Genomic DNA, 20,421 nt, shown 5'->3' on the forward strand with positions numbered 1-20,421 from the left:
GAGGTGATACTGTCGCTTTAAGGACTTCCCACGGAGCGAGACGTCGTGCAGCACTCCCAGGCGCCGTAGTCAGCCTGTTTCAAGCTGAAAACCTCCACATTTCAGGCTCTATTGATCCAGGACATCGTGAGAGAACAGAGAAGTTTCAGAAGAAGTCAGTTTCAGCATTTTATCTGGATATTCCACTGTTAAAGGAGATTTTTTTTAATGAAAGACGTGCGGGCGGATTGCAGCGTCGGCTCGCAGCCGCCGCGACGCTCCGCCACAGGAAAAACACCTCCGTTGGAAGCCTTAAGGACAAGTTGGAACATGTCCACCTGTTAAACAATTTCTCATATACTCCACTGAAAGCCATCAAAAGCCGCCTGGATTTTAGAAATGGTTATCAACACGGAGGTGTTTTTATTGTGCCGCCGCACCGCGCCGGCTGCGTCCCAACGCGCGGACCCGTCCGCATGTCTTTCATTAAAAAAATCTCCTTTAACAGTGGAATATCCGGATAAAATGCTGAAACTGACTTCTTCTGAAACTTCTCTGTTCTCTCACGACGTCCTGGATCAATAGAGCCTGAAACATGGAGGTTTTCAGCTTGAAACAGGCTGACAACGGCGCCTGGGAGTGCTGCGCGACGTCTCGCTCCGTGGGAAGTCCTTAAAGCGACAGTATCACCTCAAAATCTCTCATCAGCCGTTAAAATTTTCACCGAAAACCACCTTAATTTTTCGAACCGTGTCCACTTCGATGTGTCTCACAGGTTTAGAAAAAATTTTGATCAAACAAAGCGCCAGTCTCTCAGCAACTTCTCAGACAAAGGAATTCCGATGAGGTGCTGGACGACTCCTCCCACAAGGAGTGCTCACAGGCGAATGACGTCACCGACAGGCGTGGAAAAACTCACGCATGCGCAGGAGGGTTCAAGCATGTCTGACGTAAAAACATGTGAATGAAATCCATATAGTTTTTGAAAAAAATAAAAAGGACTTATACTTTATGGACAGACCTCATATATATATATATATATATATATATACAGTGGTCCCTCGCTATATCGCGGTTCACCTTTCGCGGTCTCGCCAGTTCGCAGATTTTTTTTAGTGCAATTTTGCATGCTTCTTCTTTTTTTAACTGTCTGTTTTTCTTAGTTGCAGCCAAAATCTGGCAACAGGTCCAGAGACTACACTTGCTGTTTTGATGAGCGCTGCAGCAGCGAAGAAAAAGCACACGCATTGTGTTCTGCGTGTGTCTGTTTATAAGAATCTTCTCGCTCAGAAGAAAAAAAAAGCGACAACAACTACCCGTATCACTCGGAAAAAGACACCTGCCCCGAGGTGGAAAAAGACGCTGCGCAGCGGCGCCACGACAAAGAGGCACGATCAGAGGAACTGTGACATACTGGTCAGTTACTATTAATAATTTCTTATGTGTCCAACCTCGTAGGTTGATCGTTAAAATTAAATTTGTTAGTTCTAAAAGCCATCATAATTATTTATAGGAAAACGTTCTTGTTGGGGAAAGTGTAGTGACACGGACCCACAACAGGGGGCGCAAATGAACGGTCAATAGATGAGCCAAAAGGTAACAATTTAATGTTGGGAATGTGCACAACGAATATACAGACAATCTCAGAATCTGATAGCAGTCAATATACAAAGGTGACGTGTGGGCAGGCTCGAGGATAGAAGACGTCTGTCCTGAGAAGAGCCGGAACCACACGATTTCCGCCGCCACCGAACCTGGTGAATACTGGAGCCGCCAAGTCTCGAATTCCCAGGTGATCACCGTCCCCGGCTGTCGGATCTGGTACTGCTGGCGAGGAGCACAAACAGTGAGATGTGGGTGTGTGCACACCCAGTAACAAAAACAGTCAGAAGGTGGAAAGTCACCTCCACCTCTAATCACACACTCGTGCAGCTCCTGTTAACCACTTATCTGGTTGGGGTGTGAAGCGAAGCCGTCGCTGATCACACCAAAATGCCAATCCCACAGATAAGGCAACACCCACAGGAAAACGGCTGCAAAGAAGTTCAGACTATAAAGTCAGTGTTAAGTTCAGATACAGCAGAGAATATTACCTTCACAGGTAGACGATATCTCGGCAGCGAGGTGGAGATGACATCCGGCTTTTATGGAGTGATGAAATGATGGGTGACAGCTGTCATGAGTTGCTGTGTGACAGCTGTCACTCCTGGTTGTGTCCGTGGCGGCAGCGCCCTCTCCTGCCTGAAGCCCACACTTCAGGCAGGGCGCCCTCTGGTGGTGGGCCAGCAGTACCTCCTCTTCTGGCAGCCCACACAACAGTTCTGTTTTTATTTCTCAAACAAATGTTTGGGCCTGAAAACAGGTTTTGATCTTTGGTTTCATTCTATATAATACTGGACTTATTTTTGTACTAAGGTTTGAACTTTGAGAGTGTTTACACAGGAGAGAAAAGTGAGAAAATGTGTGTAGTGAGGGGTTTTACAGCCTTAAAACATCTATAATAATTGTAAAAAATATAACGCTGCTACTTCGCGGAATTCACCTATCGCGGGCTATTTTTAGAACGTAACTCCCGCGATAAACGAGGGAACACTGTATATATATTATATTATATTATATTTTACACAATTATCCTTTATTGACCGAGTTTCATTCATGAAGTCAGTAGTGTGGGTACACATCTCTATGTGTGGGTGTGACTGTGAGCGGCACAGCGCGGGTCATTAAAATCTCATTATTTTAAGGTGCAAATTAAAAAAAAATTCTCAGTCTTGTCGAACAATTTTAATCACTAACGACAAGTATTTTAACTAGATATTGGTCTAGCAGTGGAAAATATCAACTAGACATAAGTGAAGAGTTAATGGTCCATGTCATCGGGCGACACAGGTATGGCAGGAAACATACAGCTGTTTATCATCCAAATATCACGGACAAAGTGACAAGAAGAACCAAAACCACTTACTTATGGAAGGAAATATTGTCTCTGTTGTTCCTCCGTTTGTGGCTTTGCCAACATGCGTAGCTTTCTGGTATATTCCACCTGTTTCTTGAACTTCTATGCACGCAAATCACTAACTTGCCCGGAATTAAAATGGCGATCACGCCTCCTTACTGACAGGATTTACTTAATGGTTTTAATTATGCTCTTGTTCTTATTTTGAAAGTTCAATAAGTGGACTGATATGTTAAACATGGTGCGAATGCTATGTGAAAGACTAAAGTAAGATAATTTTATGTTTACTGAACAAGTAGTAGACTTTTTTTTGTTTTGTATATTGTTCTGCAAGCCCCTTTTAATTACAAATTCATCCGCATACCGCCTGAGTTTTCATTATCCTTCATTTGTGTGCCATTTTTTTGTTGAAAATTTAGCAGGTGAACAATGGGTGTGTTTAAAACAATATCGAGGGTGTTCTTAATTCATAATGTGAAGTAAAACAGAGCATGCCATGTAAAAGAAACAGTTTTATTTTTGCTTAATAAACTGTACTATGTGGTCAAGACTATTTCTATTTAGTTTCTTTTGTCTGTATTAGCATATTTGATATTGGAGTAATCCACAAGTAATTGAAAGTAATCAAATTACATTACTTTAATATTATGGTACATGGATTACGTTACTGACTACATTTTTCAACAGGTAACGAGTAACTGTATCGGAATACATTTTTAAAGTAGACCTGCATTGAAATAAATGTGGTCAGATCTCAGAAAGAAATAGCTGATATGTATTTGTAAGACCATTATGAATGCAGTAAAGTAAGCCCAAATTTGTAATTCAGCGGAGAAATCTTCATTTAAAAATGACAAATTTGTAGCTAAAATTTGGCCCTCAGCAAAAACTGTTTGTACATCTGGGTCATGCAGTGACGTGCGGCAGAAGACGGAGCGCTCCCGCCTTCAGTCCAATCCCGCATTGAAATTGATTTTATCTGTTAGTAATGTTACAGTTATATACGTCCTGGTTTCAGCATCCAAAAGTAAGCTGCAATGAATGTGAGCTACAACTCTGCATGCTCAGATCAGCGGCGACATCGACAGCGGGCGACGTTCTTCCCTGACGCCTCGCTCTCTGCCTCCGCTGCGCTTACTGAGTCTGCGTACTCAGTAAACGCTGAAGCGGGCCACTCACATCACCCCCGTGTCTGCTGTGCAGCCGGCACCACGTCCCTGTCTACTGAATGGAGGTGCAGCCAACTTGACTACGCTCGCTGTTTTGATGCGGAGCAGCCAGTGACACCTGTTGCTGCAAGGACAGACTTTCCGCAGCACCGCACATCTCGGTAATCAGAGCCGCAGAGCTCCGTGGCCGCTGAGAGAGGTTTATATCTTTTTAATGACTTGGATTCTTTGCGGGTCCCGCCTCCGTACCCCGCGACGGTAACACCGGAGGCGAAAGACAGTAGATTTTCAATGCGACACCACTCAATCAAACGGGCATATGAAAAAGTCCCCCAAAATAATTTTCAAGCACAAATAAAGAAATGTGTACTCACCAAACGTGCCGCAAGACAATATGAAGTTTTAAAAAAAGTAGATCCTTCCGTATAAGACAAGAAAAAGGTGCAGATGCAAACTGACGTAAATCCACAAATTACAGTTGGCGCGCGCAATGCATGCTGGGATAGGGTCTTTTCCCTGACGTCTCGGCAGCGTCCCGGATGTGATGACAGTTTTGTGGAGGGCTACATTTTAGCTGTAAATTTGTCATTTTCAAATGAAGATTTCTCCGCTGAATGACAGATCTGGGCTTGCAGATTTACTTTACTACATTCAGAAGGATCTTATGTGTAAATATAAGTCATTTTTTGGTCCAAAGATCTGACTGCATTTATTTCAATGCAGGTCTACTTTAAAGTAACCCTCCCAACCCTGCCTATCACCCATACTGCACCTGGACACAGCATGTCCACACTAAAACCTTAAAAAAATTAGCGCATTACTTTAAAACTAAAACATATATCTGATATTTTCACTTTATAAAACTTCAGACATGACGTTAATTTAAATAACTTGTCCAAAATAAGTTTGGTTAAAATTTGAACCATAAGTTAAAAATGTATGCCTCTGGATGACTTGGGTGATATTGGCCGCGTATCAATGTGGGGTTAAAAGAAATTAGTTTTAACTACACATCTGTTCACCTTTGTTTACCATGTTAATGGTCTAAAAATTATTGGACAAAAATTTATCGGAAGATAATTAGTTTGATAATGGTTTTCAAAGTTATCTGAAAAGATAATCCAATAATGAAAACTTTATAATTATCGGTTATCGGATTATTGGAACTGTGCCCACCACTGATCAAGACACATGACCAACAAACAGTTGTGATTTGCAGGGGAAATGTGGTTTGTTAGAGGTATGAAAGCAGTTAGCCATCAGAAAAGCTTTTTTAAGTTTTGTTTCTGACCATGGCTGAGGAACTGAGCGAGGGGCGTCACTTAAAGCAGCAAACCACAATGAATTTAGTGTTCATCTTTTAAAATTTACCTGTGCCATATAACACAGACATGCAGCCAGAGACATAAGCATGTGAGTATTTGCGCGTGGGAGCATGGACATGCGTGCACAGCATTGCCTCTGTTAGACACAATGACAAATCATTCTTATTGTGAAAAAGAAGAGATGTTAATTTCTGTACAAATAAGTCTGACTGCTGTTTCAAAAAAATCTCATGTTGTCAGCCTCATTTAACTCAAGATGATGGCAGTGGCTAAAGGCCAACTGTACACTTTTAAGTAGAGCCCTGTGGTTCCCAATGAAATCATTTTTAGTAAGGTGCGACAGTGCTCCTACAGAACAAGGTTAATTTGAAGTCTGGAGCCCTGCACTAATTTAAATTTATCCATTGAGATCAAGATCTATTTTGCAAGGGAGACCTGGACAATTATAAAGTTTCCAATTCATCTAATTCACCTAATGTCTTTAGATGTGGGACAAAACCGGAGCACACAGAGGGAACCCACACAAACACAGGGAGAACATGCAAACTCCACATGAGCTATGGTCCACATGACGCGGTGTCTCTCCTTCGGCGCGCTGCTCTCAGGACACGCAGGGCCGGCTGGACACGTGCCCGGGCCCGGCCGGACACGCGTGTCCTGTGAAGTGACTTTCAGATCAACAGCTGAGTGTACACATGATCTGATGGTCCATTTCACCTGGCACAGCCTGTCGATGCGAGCTTTTGCGCTCGCTGCAGCCCATCGCAAAGGCGATATATGTTTTTATGTATTTCCAAGTGAGGACAGCAAGCACACACACGCACCTCACGGCATAGAGTTGTAATGTCATGTCCATCACGACACGGTACGTGTTCACCAGCTGCTGCTGTGTGCGGCCACGCCCACCTGTCACTCTCTGTTTCTGTGTTCTGTCATGTAAATGTGCATGAACATAGTTACTAATTATTTACATACCCGGATGGACATAATAACAGCACACTGCTTCATTCATGTCATTTCATGACTGTATGTCTGTGACCATGGGTCATATACAGAGGAACAGAGGGATCATACTTGTATTGTCCGCTCCATAAGACAGATTAAATATTGAATACTGCGGTATTTTTTATGGTGTGTGGTTTTTATTTTTTTCTCCACAGCAGCAGCACGAGATGTGGTGCCACATGCTCCAGCTGCTTGCACTGTGTTCGTGGACATGCATAAGCGTGCACAACACCATTGCAGCGGGATCGTTCACGCCTGCCCAACCGTGTGTCCTTCCCGACGTCAGCTCGATGTTTTCGGGGTTCGCTAATTCGGGCTGCTTCGCCCTGATTTGCCCTGATTCGAACTTATGCGTGCTATGTGTGAAGGGGCTCGAACATTTGATGGCTATTGGAACCCAGAAAATGCATATTAGAATCTTTCATCAACAGACAAACATCTTACCCGTCCATGCTTGCAGATGTAGTCAAACAGCTCTCCTCCAGATACATACTCCATAACCATGAAGAAATCTGTGGGTGTGCTTATCACCTGGTACCTTAAACAAACATATAGTGGCACTGATATACAAGTACTATCAACTCATCAACTCATGTTCATGTTGCATCTTACATCTACATTTTAATCAGTGTGTGATATTAGTTTCTCTCACGTCTTCATACAACCCCATTTGCAAATCCTCTTCAACCTATATTCAATTGAATACACCACAAAGACAAGATATTTTGTGCAATGGTAGTGTTCAGAATAATAGTAGTGCTATGTGACTAAAAAGATTAATCCAGGTTTTGAGTATATTTCTTATTGTTACATGGGAAGCAAGGTACCAGTAGATTCAGTAGATTTTCACAAATCCAACAAGACCAAGCATTCATGATATACACACTCTTAAGGCTATGAAATTGGTCTATTAGTAAAAAAAAAAGTAGAAAAGGGGGTGTTCACAATAATAGCATCTGCTGTTGACACTACAATATCAAAACTATTATGTTCAAACTGCTTTTTTATCAATCCTGTGAATCACTAAACTAGTATTTAGTTGTATAACCACAGTTTTTCATGATGTCTTCACATCTGTGAGGCATTCATTTTGTTGGTTTGGAACCAAGATTTTGCTCGTTTACTAGTGTGCTTGGGCTCATTGTCTTGTTGAAACACCCATTTCAAGGGGATGTCCTCTTCAGCACAAGGCAACATGACCTCTTAAAGTATTTTGACATATCCAAACTGATCCATGATACCTGGTATGCGATATATAGGAACAACACCATAGTAGGAGAAACATGCCCATATCATGATGCTTGCACCACCATGCTTCAATGTCTTCACTGTGAACTGTGGCTTGAATTCAGAGTTTGGGGGTCGTCTCACAAACTGCCTGCGGCCCTTGGACCCAAAAACAACAGTTTTACTCTCATCAGTCCACAAAATATTCCTCCATTTCTCTTTAGGCCAGTTGATGTGTTCTTTGGCAAATTCTAACCTCTTCTGCACATGTCTTTTATTTAACAGAGGGACTTTGCGGGGGATTCTTGCAAATAAATTAGCTTCACACAGGCGTCTTCTAATTGTCACAGCACTTACAGGTAACTCCAGACTGTCTTTGATCATCCTGGAGCTGATCAATGGGTGAGCCTTTGTTATTCTGGATATTATTCTATCCATTTTGATGGTTGTTTTCCGTTTTATTCTACGTGTCTGTTTTTTTTTTTGTCCATTTTAAAGCATTGAAGATTATTGTAGATGAACAGCCTATAATTTTTTGCACCTGCGTATAGGTTTTCCCCTCTCCAATCAACTTTTTAATCAAACTATGCTGTTCTTCTGAACAATGTCTTGAACATCCCATTTTCCTCAGGCTTTCAAAGAGAAAAGCATGTTCAACAGGTGCTGGCTTCATCCTTAAATAGGGGACACCTGATTCACACCTGTTTGTTCCACAAAACTGATGAACTCACTGACTGAATGCCACACTACTATTATTGTGAACACCCCCTTTTCTACTTTTTTTACTAATAGCACAATTTCATAGCCTTAAGAGTGTGCATATCATGAATGCTTGGTCTTGTTGGATTTGTGAGAATCTACTGAATCTACTGGTACCTTGTTTCCCATGTAACAATAAGAAATATACTCAAAACCTGGATTAATCGTTTTAGTCACATAGCACTACTGTTATTCTGAATACTACCGTATTTGCTCATTTTGAAATGGATGCCTGCAACACGTTTCAAAAAAGTTGGGGCAAAAGACTGAGAAAGTTCATGAATTCTCAAAGAACACCTGTTTGGAACATTCCACAGGTGAACAGGTTAAGTGGAAACAGGTGAGTGTCATGATTGGGTATAAAAGGAGCATCCCCAAAAGGTTCAGCCATTCACAAGCAAAGATGGGGCGAGGATCACCACTTTGTGAACAACTGCGTGAAAAAATAGTCCAACAGTTTAAGAACAATGTTTCTCAATGTTCAATTGCAAGGAATTTAGGGATTCCATCATCTACAGTCCATAATATACTCGTAATCAGCAGATTCAGAGAATCTGGAGAACTTTCTACATGTAAGCGGCAAGGCCAAAAACCAACACTGAATGCCCATGACCTTCGATCCCTCAGGCAATACTGCATTAAAAACGACATCATTGTGCAAAGGATCTTACCGTGTGGGCTCAGGAACACTTCAGAAAACCATTGCCAGTTAACACAGTTCATCGCTACATCTACAAGCGCAAGTTAAAACTCTACCATGCAAAGTGAAAGCCATACATCAACAACATCCAGAAATGCCACCGCCTTCTCTGGGCCTGAGTTCATTTGAAAGAGACAGACACAAAGTGGAAAAGTGTGCTGTGGTCTGATGAGTCCACATTTCAGAATGTTTTTGGAAATCATGGGCGTCGTGTCCTCCGGACAAAAGAGGAAAAAGACCATCCAGATTGTTACCAGCGCAAAGTTCAAAAGCCAGCATCTGTGATGGTATGGGGGTGTGTTAGTGCCCATGGCATGGGCAATTTACACATGTGAGATGGCACCATCAATGCTGAAAGGTACATCCAGGTTTTGGAGCAACACATGCTGCCATACAAGCAACGTCTTTTTCAGGGACGTCCCTGCTTATTTCAGCAAGACAATGCCAAGCCACATTCTGCACGTGTTAAAACAGCGTGGCTGCATAGTAAAAGAGGGCGGGTACTAGACTGGCCTGCCTGCAGTCCAGACCTGTCGCCCATTCAAAATGTGTGGCGCATTATGAAGCGCAAAGTACAACAACGGAGACCCCGGACTGTTGAACAACTGAAGTCGTACATCAAGCAAGAATGGGAAGGAATTCCACCTACAAAGCTTCAACAATTAGTGTCCTCAGTTCCCAAACGCTTATTGAGTGTTGTTAGAAGGAAAGGTGGTGTAACACAGTGGTAAACATACCACTGTCCCAGCTTTTTTGAAACGTGTTGCAGGGATCCATTTCAAAATGAACAAATATTTGCCCCAAAACAACAAAGTTTATCAGTTTGAACATTAAATATCTTGTCTTTGTGGGGTATTGAATTGAATATTGGTTGAAGAGGATTTGTAAATCATTGTATTCTGTTTTTATTTACATTTTACACACCGTCCCAACTTCAGTGGAATTGGGAGTGTAATTTGGCACAACATTTTACCTGCTTTTTTTCTTTTTATACATCATCAGGTCAGGACAGGTCAGGTGTAGGACCATGCACTGGTGCTGCACTTTGCTGCATCTACCACACTACATAACCTCCTTGGGTCCTGGATGGCAACCACCGAGGCAGACAAAGTGTCAAGCCCCACCTCTAAAAGTAGTCATCTATCTGCTGCAGTCAGGTGAAACAAGGGTATCCCCTTGACCTTTTCCAGTTTTTAGGGTCCTCAACACCAAGGGCCCTGCATGTTGGATCATGCCCAGAGAAACATGTCATGATATAAGTAATTATCCTCACCTGAGTCTCCCAAAGTATCCCTTTGTTTGAAACAAGGCATTCCAGAGGTACCCAAGGATCCTCCATACAGATGTAGTACCAAAGGGGTACAGTCATCACCTCAAGTCGCTGATTAATGTCCAAATACAACAACCATACAGTCCTCTTTACCCTAAACTCTTGGACCATCATTCTCCTGCAAGATATCGGCATCTTCAAACACCTATGTCCGGTGACCTTATGGCTCTTGGACCATCATTCTCCTGCAAGATATCGGCATCTTCAAACACCTATGTCCAGTGACCTTATGACTGCACGAGCTCTTCCCAAGTGCCTCTCGATCTCAAAGGTAAAGAACCAAGGGGCATGAGACTCACTGCCAAGATAAGTGAATCTCTCTATGAGTTCAGTACTTTTGCCACATACATACACACATCTGATGGTCAAGTTCAGGAAGCCATTAAAAGCCTGGATATTTCATCTTGATCCAGGACAATCACAACCCAAAAAATTCCAACTGCTGACTCAGCCCCTCAAGTGCAAAGCTGCAATCAGGGCATCCACTGATTCTGCAAGGATTACAGCATTACAAAAAGGTGCGGTCACACTGTAACAGATTGAGTAAACTGATATGTAATGGTTTGAAATAATTTGTGGCAAAAATCACCTAATCTGTCAGTCTCCGGTGGATTTGGGGTTCTGATGGAATGAGGAGACAACCACAGAATGTGGGTGCGCAGCGCTATCAGATGCAGATAGAAGGAAAATGCATAATACATGGATCAAACTAATGTCTACCGGACATACACTGGAAAGGGAATGAGCAAACTCAGAACAAAATGGTAAACTATCATGGAATCACCGGGGCAGCTCGACATCTGACGCCCACTTAAAGATTTCACCATGCACAAATTTTTCAGATGGACTTGCCGGATATCAGCTGACAAGAAACACATTTAACAAATGAGAAAAGGATCTGTACAGGACAAAAATGGACACAAACGAATATCAACATGTCGTATGCATTACTCATATATTTATCAGGGCTGTGAAATGAAAATTGTGAAATCTGAGGAAAATTTGCAAGGGGTCAAGCTGGGGTCTCGTGCTCATTTTGTATCTAACAATACATTTTCAGCATATTTTGGAAGAAAAAAAATGTCGTAGAATCCTAGAGTCAACCTTTCATTTAAACTATCAATGATAATGTTGAAATTACAGAACATGACATGGAAGTAGGACCTGGAATGATTTTCCTTTTAATTGTAACCCATATTATTAACTCAGAACAGTTAAACTACATGAAATTTATAAAGACTGAAAAGACTGTAAAACCATTTCAAAAACCACAGCTAAAGCTTGCAGAATATATTGAAAATCATGGTAAAATATCAATCACACACCTTATAGCAAAAAAGTCACATATTGTTGTGTAAATTCTTGTAAATCCACTCAAAGCGCAGTGTCTTTTTCCCATGAAAAAAGTCTACATTAATAAAAACTCATTTACGTTCTAGTGTAAATTCAAATCAAATCAAATCAAATCAATTTTATTTATATAGCGCCAAATCACAACAAACAGTTGCCCCAAGGCGCTTTATATTGTAAGGCAAAGCCATACAATAATTACGGAAAAACCCCAACGGTCAAAACGACCCCCTGTGAGCAAGCACTTGGCGACAGTGGGAAGGAAAAACTCCCTTTTAACAGGAAGAAACCTCCAGCAGAACCAGGCTCAGGGAGGGGCAGTCTTCTGCTGGGACTGGTTGGGGCTGAGGGAGAGAACCAGGAAAAAGACATGCTGTGGAGGGGAGCAGAGATCAATCACTAATGATTAAATGCAGAGTGGTGCATACAGAGCAAAAAGAGAAAGAAACACTCAGTGCATCATGGGAGCCCCCCAGCAGTCTAAGTCTATAGCAGCATAACTAAGGGATGGTTCAGGGTCACCTGATCCAGCCTTTGCTTTAGCAAAAAGGAAAGTTTTAAGCCTAATCTTAAAAGTAGAGAGGGTGTCTGTCTCCCTGATCCGAATTGGGAGCTGGTTCCACAGGAGAGGAGCCTGAAAGCTGAAGGCTTTGCCTCCCATTCTACTCTTAAAAACCCTAGGAACTACAAGTAAGCCTGCAGTCTGAGAGCGAAGCGCTCTATTGGGGTGATATGGTACTATGAGGTCCCCAAGATAAGATGGCACCTGATTATTCAAAACCTTATAAGTAAGAAGAAGAATTTTAAATTCTATTCTAGAATTAACAGGAAGCCAATGAAGAGAGGCCAATATGGGTGAAATATGCTCTCTCCTTCTAGTCCCCGTCAGTACTCTAGCTGCAGCATTTTGAATTAACTGAAGGCTTTTCAGGGAACTTTTAGGACAACCTGATAATAATGAATTACAATAGTCCAGCCTAGAGGAAATAAATGCATGAATTAGTTTTTCAGCATCACTCTGAGACAAGACCTTTCTAATTTTAGAGATATTGCGCAAATGCAAAAAAGCAGTCCTACATATTTGCTTAATATGTGCATTGAATGACATATCCTGATCAAAAATGACTCCAAGATTTCTCACAGTATTACTAGAGGTCAGGGTAATGCCATCCAGAGTAAGGATCTGGTTAGACACCATGTTTCTAAGATTTGTGGGGCCAAGTACAATAACTTCAGTTTTATCTAAGTTTAAAAGCAGGAAATTAGAGGTCATCCATGTCTTTATGTCTGTAAGACAATCCTGCAGTTTAGCTAATTGGTGTGTGTCCTCTGGCTTCATGGATAGATAAAGCTGGGTATCATCTGCGTAGCAAAAATCTTGGTTCCAAACCAACAAAATTAATGCCTCGCAGATGTGAAGAAATCATGAAAAACTGTGGTTATACAACTAAATACTAGTTTAGTAATTCACAGGATTGCTAAAAAAGCAGTTTGAACATAATAGTTTTGAGTTTGTAGCGTCAACAGCAGATGCTAATATTATTGTGAACTCACTGACTGAATGCCACACTACTATTATTGTGAACACCCCCTTTTCTACTTTTTTTTTTTTACTAATAGCCCAATTTCATAGCCTTAAGAGTGTGCATATCATGAATGCTTGGTCTTGTTGGATTTGTGAGAATCTACTGAATCTACTGGTATCTTGTTTTCCATGTAACAATAAGAAATATACTCAAAAATCTTTTAGTCACATAGCACTACTATTATTCTGAACACTACTGTATGACCTGATATTCGGGTTAGAAAAGGAGTAAACCAGGGGTCATATTCGGGTTTTTAAAAACCGGAATATGAGCATATTCAGGTTTTGTGGGTGTTTACATGGCTGTGAGCAACCGGGTTATTGCTAATATTCCAGTTATGAAAGGGTTATGAAAGGGTTATTGGCTGCATGTAAACGTAGTCACTATTTCTTGATGATGTTACAAACAGGAGCAATGTACAACACAAACATTAAGAGGAGGATTATTAAGAAGAGCCTTTGTGCTTGAGTTGTGGTTAGCATTGCCACAGAATACTCATGTGCCTAATACATTTATGAATGTGGACGGTCATATCAAGCTCACATATCTTTCATAACTCCCAGTGAACAACCCTAACCCTGACCTATAAATAACAGAATGTCGAGAGAGCCAGCAAGACATGAACTCACAAGAAGAAAAAGAATGAGACCAAGGAAGCAGAGACAAAGAAAGAAAGAAGACAAGGTCAATGGGAAAAAAAAATCCAAGAAATGCCAAATCCAGCCGGAGGAAAATAATTTTGCCATGAGGAATTACTGAAATTTCTGTGACCTTAACAGGAGATTTATACAAACGGGCATAGACGTCTTCATCTAACTCAAAGCTAGTGTGTACATGTGAATGTTTGTGTATTCTCCCTCCTGTGAACATGTTCAGTGAAGTGCAGCATTACTAAACAAACAGGATCAACCAAAGCATGCTGCAGCACATCAGAACTCACGTTACTACAGCTCTTAAACAGAACTTGTCAAGTTACATATAACAGCCAGCACTGACGTATTAATCTAAAAGATGCATCATCTTTCTTCACTTACAGTTTGATGATATGTGGATGTCTGAATAGTTTGAGATTCTGGATTTCTCGTTTGATCTTCCCCACAACATCGAGACTGCGGATCTTCTGTCTGTTCAGGATCTTCACAGCAACTTTATGACCTGTCAACTGATGCTCCCCAACTGAAAACAAAGATTTGACGCAGTATACACATAGGTTAACAACGGAAATTATGCTATACAATGTCTGTTGACAAGGCATACGATACATGAAAGCAAACAGAAATGATTCATGCTCTACGACACCAAAATCGACAATAAATATAAATATCAAGCATGTATGTTTTTACATGGGCACTGTTTGAAAGCTCAAATTAAACATTTGGAGATTACCATAAAACAAAAATTTGAAGCACTTTAGTTCTCTCCATTCTGTTAGGGAAAGTGCTTTATTCAAATTTCCTCTCAGGGTGAAATGTAAGAAAAATACTGATACTTCCACCAAATATTTTTAGGGAAGTGCAGGGTGTGGAAAAGAAAATGTTTTTCGATGCATCACGATGGAGACTTTGGACAATTACGAATGAATTTGTAAATGTCAAAAAGCTATTTTACAAATGTTAAAGTAGACCTGCATTGAAATAAATGTGATCAGATCTCAGAAAGAAATAGCTGATATGTATTTATAAGACCCTTATGAATGCAGTAAAGTAAAGCTGCATTCACCGGAGAAATCTTTGTTTAAAAATTACAAATTTGCAGCTAAAATTTGGCCCTCTGCGAAAACTGTTTGTACATCCGGGACATTGCACTGACGTGCGGCAGAAGACGGAGCGCTGGCGCCTTCAGTCGGATCCCACATTGAAATTGATTTTATCTGTTAGTAATGTTACTGTTATACACATCCTGGTTTCAACATCCAAAAGTAAGCTGCAATGAATGCGAGATACAGCTCTGCATGCTCAGATCAGCGGCGACATCGACAGCGGGCGACGTTCTTCCCCGACCCTTACACCTTGTCTCACTGCCTCCGATGCGCTTACCAAGTCTGCAGGCTCGGTAAACGCCATAGCAGGCCACTCACACCGCCCCCGTGTCTGCTGTGCAGAGCTGCGGCCAACTCCGGCACCACGTCCCTGTCTACTGAATGGAGGTGCAGCCAACTTGGCAACAAGTCCAGAGACTACGCTCACTGTTTTGATGCGGAGCGGCCGCCCGCCCGCAAGGACAGACTTCTTGCGGAAAAATCCGCAGCGCAGCACGTTCTCTGTAATTGCAGCCGCAGAGCTCTGTGGCCACTGAGAGAGGTTTGTATCTTTTTAATGACTTGGATTCTTTGCGGGTCCCACATCCGTACCCCGCAACGGTAACACCGGAGGCTATAGACAGTAGATTTTCAATGCGACACCACTCAATCAAATGGGCGTATGAAAGTCCCCAAAAATAATTTTCAAGCAAAAATAAAAGAAATGTGTACTCACCAAATGTACCGCAAGACAATATGAAGTTTTAAAAAAACTCAATCCTTCCGTATAAGACAATAAAAAGGTGCTTTTGTAAGAGATGCTAACTGACATAAATCCACAAATTACAGTTGGCGCGCGCAATGCGTGCTGGGATAGGGTCTTCTCTTTGACGTCTCGGCAACGTCCCGGATGTGCTGACAGTTTTGCGGAGGGCTAAATTTTAGCTGTAAATTTGTCATTTTTTAATGTTGATTTCTCCATTGAATGACAGATCTGGGCTTGCAGATTTACTTTACTACATTCAGAAGGATCTTATGTGTAAATATGTCATTTTTTTGTCCAAAGATCTGACTGCATTTATTTCAATGCAGGTCTACTTTAATTATGAGGTGGGAACGCGGCTGCTGGCGACTGTTATAAAGCACTTTTAACCTTTCTCATGTAATCCTGTAGTTGTACTTTTACTCAAGTCATTTTTTGAGCCAGTAATGCCCTTTTCACTTCAGCACATTTGTAATACTGCTTTGCTACAGCCATTTTACTCCAAAATCTGGGGACGACAGAACACAGAGCAGTTGTAGGTGCTGAGCTGATGAATGATGAAAAAGAAAAACCACCTGTTTCGGGGTATCCTATATGTGACACATCACAGAACAAGAAGCACCTAGTGACTAGTTCTGGCTGGTTCAATATGCTGTTTTTACTTCAAAATATTATAAACAAAATAGTTATGCAACAAAGTACTTGCTGTGCCGCTGGAAAAAGTCTCTGCTTTTAAAACCCTCTGTAATACCCCCATCACACTAGAAGCCGAATGAGCCCGAATCACATCAAAAATGAAATATTACCCACATTCTGGGAGTGTTGAGGTGCAATCGAAAACGTTTGACAGCATTCTCAGAGCAGTCTAAACAGTCGTGCAGCCGCAACAAATGTTTTGCACATGTTCAAAACAGGGATGGCGCGAGGTGGAACCACTGTTGAACAGCAGTCAAAGTGCTGTCTGACCGCAGTCTGACTGCATTATAAACAATCAGACAGTGTGAAAACGGCATTTGTGACATTCTGATGGTGTTTGGGTGGACGTTTGGCATGTTTCCACCACGTCGAACAGTGGCCGAATGTACCTGAATGCACCATGACTGCGCCTGAGCGGTGCTGGAGTATATTCTGCCAAACCGCAATTGTATAGTTTGTAAATGCATTTTCATTGTTCTTACAGCAATCTGGCAGTTGTCCAGGAACTCTTACCTGATAGGGTGTCAGCCAAACCAAGCAGGTCCAAATCCCAATCATCTTCAACTGTTTCTTTTTTTCTTTTTTTTTTGTTTCAAATAGTAAGTGAATGCAGTAGTTAAAAAAACAGATATTACATATATTTTGGAAACACAGGAAGTGCTTAAGATCCTTACTTTGAGGTTTTTTTTTACACAAATAAATATACGTGACCTATACTGACCATTCAGAAACACTGAGTACGAATTGAATTTTGCATTTTTAATACATAGGGTATATTTTGCCGGATACAGCAAACACGCACCTAGCAATATGTGACCAGATCTCCTTGCTGACTGGCTAGTTCAAATGACATCATTGTAGAGGGTATTTCAACATGGCAGTGGCACCCTCGGTACTGAGTGTTAGTGCTGATTTTTCATCTTTAAATGCCGAGTGTTGGTGCTAATTTTTCATCTTTAAATGCCGTTTTTGGTGCCATAAAGTCGTTTCGGAACAGAAAATCACCTAATGGCAGAGGGATTTTATGCCGTTTTGGGTGCCATAAAGCCGTTTGAATCTGAACAGAAAATCACCTACCGTTGGAGGGATTCTCGGACGCTAAAAGCAGCTCAAAAACATGGCATAGCTGTGCTTGAAATTATTTCCATCATGTGGTGAAAATTATTTGCACAGTGCTCAAAATTATTTCCACCGACGCTTTTTGCCACATGGTGGAAATAGCTCGAGGGATTCTTGGATGCTAAAAGCAGCTCAAAAACGTGGCAGAGCTGTGCCCGAAATTATTTCCACCATGTGGCGAAAATTATTTCCACCATTGCGCCCAAAATTATGTCCACTGGCGCTTTTCACCACGCGGTGGAAATAATTTAGGGCACGGTGGAAATAATTTTCTGTGTAGGGCGGGGATGGTAAACAAAACCTGCAAATTCAAGACAGAATAAAAACGAAAATACAGAAGTCCACATTGGCACGTGTTTATCCTGTTTTTTCTCTGTCAGTGTCATGTCTGCAAAACCTTCGATCAATCCACCGCTGAAAATAGTGAATGGTAAAATATACCAATTTCAATAATGAAAATCACCAATATCGAGCTATTATCATGAATGTGAAATAAGGAGATCTGAAACTCTGATCGCCTTTAAGTTCCCGCCTGACCGCGGCCATTCCGTTCCGTCCATCGTGAGTAAATTTAGACGGCTGGCAAAACAGCGCAACCCGCCATTTTGCCGGTGCCGTCTATGGCGAAATATCGTCCAGTTCAACTTTGCTGAGGGCACCGCCGTGTTGAAATAAACTCTTCGTTGACGTCATTTGAACTAGCCAATCAGTGAGGAGATCCGGTCAAATATCGCTAGGTGCGTGTTTGCCGTAAAGCACTGTTTACCATATCAATGGATGACAAAACACATAGACCATTTTGTATATATTGCTCAAAATGTGCATTTGTGTTTACTGTTTGAACCTTTTTGTTGTACAGACTTTCACACAAGACCTCAAATTACCTTTATAAAGTGTCAAAACAGTTGTTTATTATAGTTTGCTATGTGTTTTGAATAAATGTGTGGAAAATTATTTTGCGCTTTATTTTTTCCTTGCCTATTTTGATTGTAAACCTTTATTACACTTATAAAACACAACAAAAACATATATATTCTGAAAGCACAGGTTGTCCTGAAAAAAGAGACATAAAACTTGATTGTGGGATGCAGGGAGAGCTGTTAACAGCAATAATAAAACATTTATGCCAGGCGAGCTGTCCAAAAAAATGCCCTCGGACCCCAGAGGGTTAAACTCCGATCGCCTTTAAGTTCCCGCCTGACCACGGCCATTCCTTTCCGTCCATCATGAGTAAATTTAGACGGCCGGCAAAACAGTGCAACCCGCCTTTTTGCCGGTGCCGCGTATGGCGAAATATCGTCCAGTTCAACTTTGCCGAGGGCGCCGCCATGTTGAAATACGATGATGTAATTTGAACTAGCCAATCAGCGAAGCGATCCGGTCAAATATGCTGGATGCGTATTTGCCATATCCGGCAAAATATCCACTGCCTTTTTAATAAGGCTACATATAGATAGCCACTATTATAAACAGATCAAGCTAACTCGTACAGTGAACATGCAAATAACCTTGTCAGACTAATATTACTTTGTGGATAATATGATCCCTTCACCAAGCGTACTGTATGGTATAGCAGCTATTATAATGCCAACTACGTATTTATAATCACAAACTTACACTTAAACCTTTCAAGCTTTCCATTGGCTGTCCCCACTTGCTAGGACACATTTCACCTCAAACACAGTTATATACATCATGTTTTAGATGGTTTTCCAGCTCATCTGACAAGGTCATGACAAACACCACCATAACTGAAAAGATTGTGTCATGTTCTTGTGCAAAACTTTACGTCTTTAAAGCAGTCGGCTAATTGCTAATTACTAAACGCGATAATATGTCACATTAGCTAGCTAACTGTCGCACTTTCAGTAATAAACTGATTCCATTTGCAGCTCAGATAGTGGGTTTTATCGTCGGGGATGTCCTTAAATATTACCGGAAAGCGTGTACGACTACAGCAACATTATAAAGTTACAAATGCGAATAGAATAAGTCATTTCGACATGCAGGTATATTCCACCTGCCATAGCTGGTGACACTAAGACAGGGGCTTCAGTGAAAGAATTTGACTTTGAAGCAGCCTAATTCCCAGAGCTAATTTACGCTTTAAATCCATTGTGTTGCGGTTGCTGCGCAGCGAGGTCCGCAAACTGCGCACTGGCCACCGGGAACTTCAACGTAGTCAGCGAGACACAGCGATTTACTTCACGTATTTCCCCATAGAAACGCACAAATGTACACATGCTGGGTGGCGAGACATAAAAACACGACTTAACTCTTCACTTTCCCGAATGTTCCCACTCCGAGCGTGTCGCCGAGAATGTAATGTCCGATTTTGACTCTGCCTTCGTGCTTCTGTTGCTGCCGCTCTGCCATCTTCTCCGCTTGCGACGCTTGGCGCAGCCCAGCTCGCGCTCCGTCCGAGGGTGCGCTGCCTGTGTGCCCGTGGGGCGCACGGAGGGGCGGAGCAGGGGCACAACAACAACAAAATGAACAGGTTTAAACACGCACGTTCGGGTTTGGAAAGGAAGGCGTTATAGCTAGAAATGATCTCTGTCAGAGATTACAAAGTGTCATCGCCATACATTACTTAATCAGACAAACAGTTACTGCACATTTGGCACCTGGTCAAAAATCTGTTCTGCCCGCACAGTAAGACTCACCGACTGACTCTTTTATGATGCAACAGCATACAAAGGCGACCTAAGGTTGGAGCTTC

The 20,421-nt window shown here is 41.7% G+C and overlaps 1 protein-coding gene across 1 annotated transcript in view; it reads right to left on the minus strand.

The window, feature by feature from the left end:
- The window catches only part of prkaa2 (protein kinase, AMP-activated, alpha 2 catalytic subunit), a 52,896-nt gene extending 32,689 nt beyond the window's left edge, over positions 1 to 20,207 (minus strand). Inside the window, exons 1-4 of the mRNA XM_034180443.1 lie at positions 20,118 to 20,207; positions 19,979 to 20,086; positions 14,421 to 14,562; positions 6,879 to 6,972 (exon numbers count right to left, since the gene is read on the minus strand). Coding sequence (XP_034036334.1) covers positions 6,879 to 6,972; positions 14,421 to 14,562; positions 19,979 to 20,078 — 336 coding nt within the window. The 5' untranslated portion in view covers positions 20,079 to 20,086; positions 20,118 to 20,207. The remainder of the gene's footprint in view (positions 1 to 6,878; positions 6,973 to 14,420; positions 14,563 to 19,978; positions 20,087 to 20,117) is intronic.
- Positions 20,208 to 20,421: the final 214 nt, after the last annotated feature.

Source organism: Thalassophryne amazonica, chromosome 10 (genome assembly GCF_902500255.1).
Source record: "Thalassophryne amazonica chromosome 10, fThaAma1.1, whole genome shotgun sequence".
NCBI lineage: Eukaryota > Metazoa > Chordata > Actinopteri > Batrachoidiformes > Batrachoididae > Thalassophryne > Thalassophryne amazonica.